Genomic DNA, 10219 nt, shown 5'->3' with positions numbered 1-10219 from the left:
CCAATCATGACCTTTAACATGTGGATCGAGCTTGGACATATAAAGTTAGCCTGAAATGGCCTCATATCATGTGGGGTAATGTGGGAGTGGGAACAGAAGAAGGTTAATTTAAGGAATTCCAAATACGGTACAGAAGGGTTTACATTAGGAATTGTGATACGCCTGTCTGAGAAGATGTGTCTTTAGTTTGGGCTTAAAGCTGTAGAAATTGAGTTCAATAATAGGTTAAATAAATAATTTAAAGGGGTTGTCCCACGTCGCATACTCACCAGTCTTCGTTTCTTTGAAATCTTCTGTATTCCGGCTTTGTTTCGTCATTGGTGGGCGGGGTCACATATGCAAAGCCAAGCGGCGAGATGCCGCCGGCCCTGCGTGCGCGCTCATAGACCAGTCCAGCCTTCACAATGCAAATACAGACCCTACAGGGTGTCTGGTCTGTATTCGCATTGTGAAGGCTAGACTGGTGTATGAGCGTGCACGCAGGGCCGGCGGCATCTCGCCGCTTGGCTTTGCATATGTGACCGCGGAGCGGAGCAGAATAACAGCATCGTTTCTGCCGCTGCTTGCTTCATGCAGGGCAGAAGCATAGCGATGTTGCTGGCTTCACCTGTGCCGGCGTCTCACTGTCCCCGGCATCCGCCTCTCTATTACAGCGGATGTCGGGGACAATTAGACGCCGGCACAGGTGAAGCCAGCAACATCGCTATGCTTCTGCCCTGGATGAAGCAAGCAGCGGCAGAAGCGATGCTGTTATTCCGCTCCTTCGCCTCCCCCCCCCCCGGAATAGCAGCATCACTTCTGCCGCTGCTTGCTTCATCCAGGGCAGAAGCATAGCGATGTTGCTGGCTTCACCTGTGCCGGCGTCTAACCCTGTTCCGGCGTCTAACCCTGCATTGGCGGCCCCTTCCCCCAAAGGGTAAACTACCCCCCCCCTCCGTGCTCGCTCCCGTGCACTTAGCCCCTCCTCCCTCCCCCTGAGAGCAGGCAGATACAGCACTTGACTCAGGAGCAGCTAGGTCAAGGCTGTGGCCACAAAAAAATGAATAAAGTAATATAGTGGACAAACAAAGGAGTTTTGCTGAAGCAGTGTATTTAGGAAAAGTCTTACATTCACATTAACAAGCAGTATAGATAGGATCCTTGTGACGGGACAACCCCTTTAACCTAAAAAAAACTATGAATGTAATTTCCTTGTTAATACATAAGACAGGTCAATTAATTCAGGTTGCAAATCCACTTACGATCCCCCCTCTCCTGTGTGAATTCTCTGATGTCTAACAAGGTCTGATTTCTGAGCAAAATATTTCCCACATTCTGGGCATGAATAAGGCTTCTCTCCTGTGTGAGTTCTCTGATGTTCAACAAGATGTAACTTCTGAGTAAAACATTTCCCACATTCTGAGCATAAATAAGGCTTCTCTCCTGTGTGAATTCTCTGATGTCTAACAAGGTCTGATTTCTGAGCAAAACATTTCCCACATTCTGGGCATGAATATGGCTTCTCTCCTGTGTGAAGTGTCTGATGTCTAACAAGATCTGATTTCTGAGCAAAACATTTCCCACATTCTGGGCATGAATATGGCTTCTCTCCTGTGTGAAGTGTCTGATGTCTAACAAGATCTGATTTCTGAGCAAAACATTTCCCACATTCTGGGCATGAATATGGCTTCTCTCCTGTGTGAAGTATCTGATGTCTAATAAGAACTGATTTCCGAGCAAAACATTTCCCACATTCTGGGCATGAATATGGCTTCTCCCCTGTATGAATTCTCTGATGTCTAAAAAGATATGATTTCTTCATAAAATATTTCCCACATTCTGTGCATGAAAATGGCATCTTATCGGTGTGAATCTGTTGATGTTCAACAAGACCTGATTGAGAGATGAAACATATCCCACATTCTGAGCATGAATATTGCTTCTCTCTTGAGTGAGTTCTTTGATGTTTAAGAAAACTTGATTTCTGAGCAAAACATTTCCTACATTCTGGGCATGAATACGGCTTCACTCCTGTGTGAATATTTTGATGTTCAACAAGACGTGATTTCTGAGCAAAACATTTCCAACATTCTGGGCATGAAAATGGCTTCTCCCCTCTGTGAATCTTTTGATGTTCAACAAGATATGATTTCTGAGCAAAACATTTCCCACATTCTGGGCATGAATATGGCTTATATCCTGTGTGAAGTATCTGATGTCTAACAAGATGTGATTTAAAAGCAAAGCGTATCTCACATTCTGTGCATGAATAAGGCTTCTCTCCTGTGTGAACGTTTTGATGTTTAATAAGATTTGATGTCTGAGCAAAACGTTTCCCACATTCTGGACAAGAATATGGCTTCTCCCCTGTGTGAGTTCTTTGATGTTCAACAAGATGTGATTTATGAGCATAACGTTTCCCACATTCTGGGCATAAATATGGCTTCTCTCCTGTGTGAGTTCTCTGATGTTCAGCAAGATATGATTTCCGAATAAAACATTTCCCACATTCTGGACATGAATACGACTTCTCTCCTGTGTGAGTTCTCTGATGTATAACATCCTTTCTGCATCTTCTATTTAGCTTAACAGACTGAGGAGAAAGATCGTGCTCCTGAAGGTCTGAGGGTTTATCTGGGGTAATGGCAAGTTCTTCATATGGATCTTGTGTGATTCCATGATCCTCTGTTTTATAATCTGTAGATATCAGATGTCCCTCTGAGCTCCTGGTACAGTCAACTGATAAGAAGAAAACTGATGTTACTATTATTGAATAATATAACCTTATAAGTATATTCCCCACTGAGCTGCCGCTGCCTGAGACGCTTCAGACCGTGTGAAGAAGTGAAGTCAGTGGCACAGGCAGCAAACGACGGCAGCGCGGCCTACTTCATTAGTATTCACTGTGCTGAGACGGAGGTCAGTGATAGTGAATAGTAATGAAAGGGGGCAGGAGATGCCACCACTGCTCTAGGTCACTGTAGAGGTGAACACAATTCATGGCTGCTTAAATATGGACACTTATGTGGAATAATACTGTAGGATGCCATAAATCTTACTGTATTACACCCCATACACACAATAGAATCCAAATCACATCTGCTGGATTTCCCAGCCTGAACTCACCGCGGATCTGCTGTCCCATACAGTATGTAGTAGGGTCTGTGGAGTCACAAGGAAGCAGGGACTCCTAGCGTCATAGATCACTAAGATACAGGGAGTCCTGGTGTGTGGACAGAGTTCAGGCTGGGAAATGTGACTGATGTACAGACCAGATTTTCTAGTCCGGATTCCATAGTGTGATTGGGGTCTAAGGTGAGGTTTACACAGTGACATTTGTAGAAGCTGCTTCAGGAATTCAGAAGAAGAATTTTTCCGCTTTACCAAATCAGCCCCCGAATCTCCATCAGATTCCTTACTGGCCAGGCTGGATTTTCCACCTCCCATTTATTTCCATAGAGCTCTGAGGTGGAATCTGCCTGAAGATCGAGCAGGAGGATTATTTTTCCGCTACCTGAAATAATCTGCTATATAATTCTGGTAAATTCTTTCCCTTCACGAGGACTGACAGCCGGGGAGGAAGAAATTTGCCTCGTTCACATCGATGTCAAGTCCATATTCCTGCTGTCCGTTCTATTCTATACTACATTTATTACCACCTATAGCGGTATCACATTTATATTCAGGTATTATTAGTATTTTACCTGAATCGGGGAACAACAAATAGTCTAAACAATGTCTGAATAGAATCAGTGACCCTTCTGTGCTTTATATAGTGGTGACTCCTCACCTGGGCGGGTCCCTGTAGGAATGTCCTCCTCACACTCCTCATCACCACTCACATAGGGCTCTTCCTTTATTCTCATAGATATAGCATTCATGTCGCTCACATCTTTATCCTGATGGAAAATCTGTGAAACAAATAATGTAAAAGTCACCGGACAAATGGGGAAGTCACAGAGAATGTTCTAGATCATTAATCCGCATGAAGATGAAAGATGTCCTGACAGTAGCTGCAGGTCTGTGAGAAGCCGGATAAACATATTAGATGGCGGCTCAATGACACCGCCCATGTATATAACCATATAATACTGCTGGATACAACAAGACTGACCACAAGGACTTCACAGCCCGTCTACACATCATAGGGAATATCTCCATCTACCTGATCATCCTGTGGAAGAAGAGGACTGGGACATCTCTCCGGTGTTGTCCTCTTACTGGATCTACCTGTAGGAAACACAGACAGGGACTGAATTCATTCTGTACATACAAATAATGGAAGTCCATGTGTATATAGTCATGTCTATTACCTGCTGATGTGAGGGGCTGGTGGTCCTCCATCATCACCTCCTTGTACAGATCCTTGTGTCCTTCTAAATACTCCCACTCCTCCATGGAGAAATAGACAGCGACATCCTGACACCTTATAGGAACCTGACAACACAATGATACAGTCATCACCCCGACCCCTCCAGTTACTGTATAATGTCCCAGCATTCCCAGCACTGTCACCTCTCCAGTCAGCAGCTCCAGCATCTTGTTGGCGAGTTCTAGGATCTTCTGTCCATTGATCTCCTCCTGTATCAGGGGGTGAGTTGGAGGCCCCGGGAATGGGCTCAGGGTTCCTCTCCATCCATCATACACAAGAGTCTGACAGCGCCCACTAGAGGGCTTCTTCACTACTGTGTAATCCTGGTTATGGGGAGACACATTAATAAATCTCACTACATACATGTCCAGAGTCCATCACCTCTCCAGTCATATCATCTGTTATTACTATAGATAAGAATGATGTCATGATGACATCATCAGAATCTCTCACCTCTGCAGTAAGCTGGTAGATGATCTCTAGGGTGAGATTTAATAGACTTTCCGCCATCTTGTTCCCGTCTCTTTCCATCCTTGATGGATCAATCAGGAATATTCTCTTCTATAGAAGATACTGAGAGGATTCTATATTGTGGAAACCTGAATGGAGAGAAGATGAGACAATGTAATCACTACACGGAATCCCATGGAATAAATAGAAGAATTGAGTCCCATTATTATCACCACCTCCTACTTCTGACGTCGGCAGCGTGTAGCTCAGGAAGGGAGTGACTTGTTGTGGGCCGGCTTGGTGGGTATATAAGGTGTGTGATAGGCTGAACAGAATCTCATTGGGAGTATTTGACCAGCCTCAAGCGTACTGGCTGAGGGGTGATCAGTGCTGCCCGGGGTGTGACAACACAAATTGGATATGCAAGAACCAAAACCTGATGCCGAACAGCCCAGGAGGCTCCAGCAGCTCTAGTAGAATGAGCCGTGCTACCCACTAAGGAGGGGAAGAAACCCTCAAGAAGGTGAGGAAGAGTCCAAAGATACGGAGCTGACACTTGTACAGATGACACTGACTTTCTCTGCAGCTTCAGTCACAACAAGTGATGGTTCGTCCATCGATCTCTTGGAACAGCCACAACTGTCACAGATAGATCTCCCACATTTCTGTCTGGACTACAATCTACTGGCCATAGAGGTGAAGACACTCGGCCCCTGATATTACCAGCACACTGGAACTAACTGTACAGTCCTCCCTGACCCTGACAGAAGAGGAAGTATTACAGCCTAGTACGCAACGTGCAACAACAAGTGACTAATGCAGAGGAGAAAGTGGCCAACGGGAATCTGTAGGTTTGTGACTTACTGAAATGAGCAGAATCTTACATGATGGTACAGAGGACGTAGAGAATGGGCCCCGCTGTAGGGACATGAGAGGAATGAGTGTCCCGGAGAATGTTCCATCCAGAGATCTAACACCAATACAGGGGCTTGTAAAAGTCTTCAGCCCCCTATAGCAATACTTTGTAGAGCCGCCTTTGGCTACAATTCCGGCTACAAGTCTTTTGGGCTCGGTCTCTACCAGCTTTGCACATCTAGAGATGAGATTTCTGCCCCTACTTCTTCTTTGCAGCCAGATTGGATGGAGCGTCTGTGAACAGCAAATTTCATTAGAGATGAGCGAACACTAAAATGTTCAAGGTTCGAAATCCGATTCGAACAGCCGCTCACTGTTCGACTGGGTTTCGAACCCCATTATAGTCTATGGGGAACATATACTCGTTAAGGGGGAAACCCAAATCCGTGTCTGGAGGGTCGCCAAGTCCACTATGACACCACAGGAAATGATGCCAACACCTCTGGAATGCAACTGGGACAGCAGGGGAAGTATGCCTGGGGGCATCTAACACACCAAAGACCCTCTATTACCCCAACATCACAGCCTAACAACTACACACTTTCCACATTCAAAAAACTTCTATCAAAGTGGGAAAATACCTGGAAACCTTCTTTACTCCCCAAATGGATGGACACAAACCCCAATTTAAAGAGGACCTTTCACCATATCCGGGCACATGCAGTGTTATATACTGCCGGAAAGCTGACAGTGCGCTGAGTTCAGCGCACTGTCGGCTTTCCCGATCTGTGCCCGGTGTGAAGAGCTTACGGTACGGTACCGTAGCTCTTCTATGGTCAGAAGGGCGTTTCTGACCATTAGCCAGAGACGTCCTTCTGCCTCGCGGCGCCAATTGCGCTGTGCTGTGGAGCGGGGAGGAACACCCCCTCCCTCTCCTGATAATACTCGTCTATGGACGAGCTGTGTGAGCAGAGGGAGGGGGCGTTCCTCCCGGCTCCACAGCACAGCGCGATTGATAAGACCTTCCAAAATTCATTTTTCTAGCCCTTAACATGAGCCCTTCCAAACAAAGTTACAGGATCTTAATCTGAGCTTCCAGCAGAGATTGAGGCCCTTGGCATGAGTAGAGCCTTGCACCAGCAGTGTTTTTGGCCCTTGGAGTGAGTAAAGCCTTGCACCAGCAGAGTGTTAGCCCCTTTAAAACTCTTTGCCCCTAAAACAGTGGTTCCAGAACCATCACTCTCATTGTGTTGGATTGATGCAGTGGATTGGACTGAGGACCCAGACATTGACCTTGATTTTGACTGTCAAATTGATAACATTTTGGCATCAAGTCCTGGGGGTAACTGCTATTTAGAGGACTGCAAAGGGGGAGAATTGGCTGCAACCACTACTAGCGGTAATGGTCCTCTAATATGGGACTCTACATTACCTCTACAGGGTTCTGATCAGGAGTTAATTGTCCAAACAACATGCTCCAGTACTTTACATGTAGATCAGAAACCACTTTCCCTTCTGACACCAGATTTAACCAAGATTCACCATCATCATCCTGCTGAGATGGAGCCACTAAAGGAAACCTTGCCTTCAAAGGCCTGTCCTGGAGCTGCGACTGAGCCAAATCTAAACACAGAGTCCTTTTGAACTGAACAAAATTCACCAGCAGTGTTTTTGGCCCTTAGGGTGAGTTGAGCCTTGCACCAGCATGTGTCCCATAACATCAGGCGGGCCCTAAGTTCTGCGCTTTGCACAAAAGTTCCACTTGACCACCGAGGCGTGGACAAGTGCATGCGGCCAGGGATGCTACATCTCAATCACAGCACACTGGCTGAATGTAGTTGAGGCTGGGACCGGGTCGCAAACTGTGGCGGCCTGCCTTGTCTCCCCGCCCAATATTCCTGGCAGGAGTGCTGAAACACCACCCTCCTCCTCCGCCCTTGAATCGACCCCAGCTACTGGCGTGGGGAGATGTCAGCAGGCCGTGCTGAAGCTCATCAGCTTGGGGGACAGACAGCACACTGCCTCCGAGGTCAGCGATGCCATCCTGGCTGAGATGGCAATGTGTTTTTCTCTGCTGCACCTGGGGCCAGGCATTTTTGTCATGTGTAATAACAGCAGGAACCTGGTAGCGGATCTGGAGCTTGCCAGCCTCCAAAACGTTCCATGCTTGGCCCACGTCTAACTTAGTGGTGCAACATTTTTTTAAAACATACCCAAATGTACACGAGCTACTGGTGAAAATGCGGCGGTGTGCGCCCACTTTCGCAAGTGTACAGCCGCTAGCCTCAAAACACTCCAGCAAGGCCTCCATCAGCCCGAACACCGGCTGTTGTGCGACGTCCCCACACTCTGAAACCCTAGATACCATATGTTGAGCAGGGTGTGTGAGCTGCAGAGACCTTTGATGGAGTTCCATCTCGAAAACCCAAGGGTTCATCAAAGTCAGCTCCTATCCTTTCCACTGGACATGAAACATTAGCATGCACTCATCACAATTCCGGATATGGAAGCTGCGTTAAGCAGGGTGCAGGCTACAACACAGACCAGGCCCAAGCACCAGGAACAGGTGTTAGAAATACTGCAGCATCCGCCATTTCCTTCCAATTTTGTGGTTGTGGACCAGCCACCGACGTTTCTGGACCTCAGTGGGGATGATGAAACACAGTTGCCATCAGGGCAAGCTGTGGTTATATGCGGTTTGCAGTAAGGGGACAGTGTGCAATTGGAAGAGGAGTTGGTGGACGACGAGGCCACCGACCCCACAAGGACAGGGGTGATGTCTAGGGGGCAGGGGCGAAAGCAGTGTAGATGTGGAAGGAAGCTAAATCAACAAAAAAGCTGGGTAGAAGCAGAGTAATAAACTGGGGTGATGTTTAGGGGCGAAAGCAGTGTAGATGTGGAGGGAAGCTAAGCAGCAAAAACGGTAGGTAGAGGCAAAGGCAGGCAAAACTCTACCCTGTTGCAAGACGTATTCCTAGGTCTTGGACACATTAATGGCCCCCCGGGCAAATTACCGCCACTCAGGGGCCTACTGTCACCAGGAGGGACACGTTAATGGCCCCCCCCTGGCCAAATTACCGCCACTCAGGGGCCTAGTGTCACCAGGAGGGACAAGTATAGGCGCATGTTGTGGGAGTACCTGGCTGACCCCAGCTCTGTCCTCTCTGATCCCTCTGTGCCCTACACTTATTTTCTCATAAGTTTTTCTGCAATACACATGTCCTGTGAAGTTCCCTTGGGATCTCAGAGGAGTTGGCATCAGTGCTGTTCATCTGAGTTCCCTTGGCAATTTGCTGTAAGAGAACCCTGGAGCAACCTACTCTAGGCAGCTACCATAGCATCCAGCATGGCCTGCACCATCATGCGCCTCTTCCCAGCCACTCTCCATCTCCCAGGCGTTTCATTGCAGGCAGAAGTACAGCACAAACCACCCACATGCCCAAGCCTTTAACGGCCTCATCTCAAAACTGCTGGCCCTGGAGATGTTGGCGTTTAGGCTTCTGGATACCCAGGCCTTCCATCACCAGATGGCAGCTGGGGCACCTCCCTATGCTGGGCCTAGCCGTTACTACTTCTCTTGGTGTGTGTCACGTTCGTGTCAGAGTCCAGACACAGATTCCGGGCTGCAGATTGCACCGCTAAGGAAACAGGGGAAGGAGACTATCCCAGGCACTACGGTGGCTAGCTAGGCCCTGCCTACGGGTGGTGGTCAGCTGTCCCCAAGCTAGCCTTGGCCCCGACAACTCCTGGCTCTCTAGCACGAAGACCTAACAGACAGATAGGACAAGAGCTGCAAGAGAGCTAGGGACTGGGGATACTATGGTGGTGACCCCTACAGAAATAAAGGTGCAGCTGCAGACAAACAAACTGGACGGGATGTGCTGGACAACGGACACGCAGCACAACACAATATAAAACCAGAGAAATGAGGAGAGGGACAGTGGAGAGGTGAGGAAAGGGTAAAGATGAGACTGGGGTAAAATAAACTGGAACCCACCTCAAACAACCAGATAGTGCCAAACAAACAGACGTGAAGGGCAGGGCAGAGTAGAAGTGTGGAGGGAAAAACCTCCTCCTCCTCCCTCCTTCCATAGGATGATGGCAATTCATAACACCTGCGGTTTACTCTTATAACCCCAAGTGAGTTCAGAAGACCAGAACACTATGTACACACTGATGGCTCAATGGTAGGGAACCCACTAGCAGATCACAGAAGCCCGGATCGAATCCCCAGCAGAAACATACACCAACACACACACCCAATCAGGTCATGACAGTGTGCTGTCCCTGCCTTGCACCTGCATGTGTCCCATAACATCAGTCGGGCCCAGAGCTCCGCGCTTTGCTGCAAGGTCCACTTGACCACCGACACATGGACAAGCACCTGTGGTCAGGGATGCTGCTTATCTTTAATGACAGGCAGGATGAATGTAGTGGAGTCTGGGCCCGGGGTGCAAACTGGGGTGGCCTATCTCCTCTCCCAGCCCAAAATTCATGGCAGGAGTTAACAGAAAGCCTACTACGCTGCAACCTCCACCCCAGCTACTAGCGGCAAACGCTGTA

General features: G+C 47.9%; 2 protein-coding genes across 2 annotated transcripts in view; both read right to left on the bottom strand.

Annotated features, from left to right (window-relative positions):
- Positions 1-1237: 1237 nt before the first annotated feature.
- Positions 1238-10219, bottom strand: part of LOC142201847 (uncharacterized) — a 174408-nt gene continuing 165426 nt past the window's right edge. Inside the window, 2 exon segments of the mRNA XM_075272271.1 lie at positions 1238-1872; positions 2041-2527. Of these exon segments, the coding sequence (XP_075128372.1) occupies positions 1238-1872; positions 2041-2527 (1122 nt within the window).
- Positions 4043-4519, bottom strand: LOC142190845 (zinc finger protein 418-like). Its single transcript, XM_075262318.1, has 2 exons — positions 4293-4519; positions 4043-4209 (listed from the first exon to the last, which is right to left on the bottom strand). The coding sequence occupies exons 1-2, from the start codon at positions 4516-4518 to the stop codon at positions 4115-4117; spliced, it is 321 nt and encodes a 106-aa protein (XP_075118419.1). The 5' UTR covers position 4519; the 3' UTR covers positions 4043-4114.

Source organism: Leptodactylus fuscus, chromosome 1, assembly GCF_031893055.1.
Source record: "Leptodactylus fuscus isolate aLepFus1 chromosome 1, aLepFus1.hap2, whole genome shotgun sequence".
NCBI lineage: Eukaryota > Metazoa > Chordata > Amphibia > Anura > Leptodactylidae > Leptodactylus > Leptodactylus fuscus.
Note: the sequence above shows the minus strand (reverse complement) of the source record. Positions and strands in the feature narration are given on the sequence as shown.

What these genes read in the sequence shown, in the direction of transcription:
- LOC142190845 (XM_075262318.1), bottom strand. Translation starts at nt 4,518, where the DNA reads ATGCTGGAGCTGCTGACTGGAGAGGTGACAGTGCTGGGAATGCTGGGA. An exon ending in CCAGCCCCTCACATCAGCAG is followed by an intron (nt 4,210 to 4,292) that starts GTAATAGACATG and finishes TGTTTCCTACAG; the next exon opens with GTAGATCCAGTAAGAGGACA.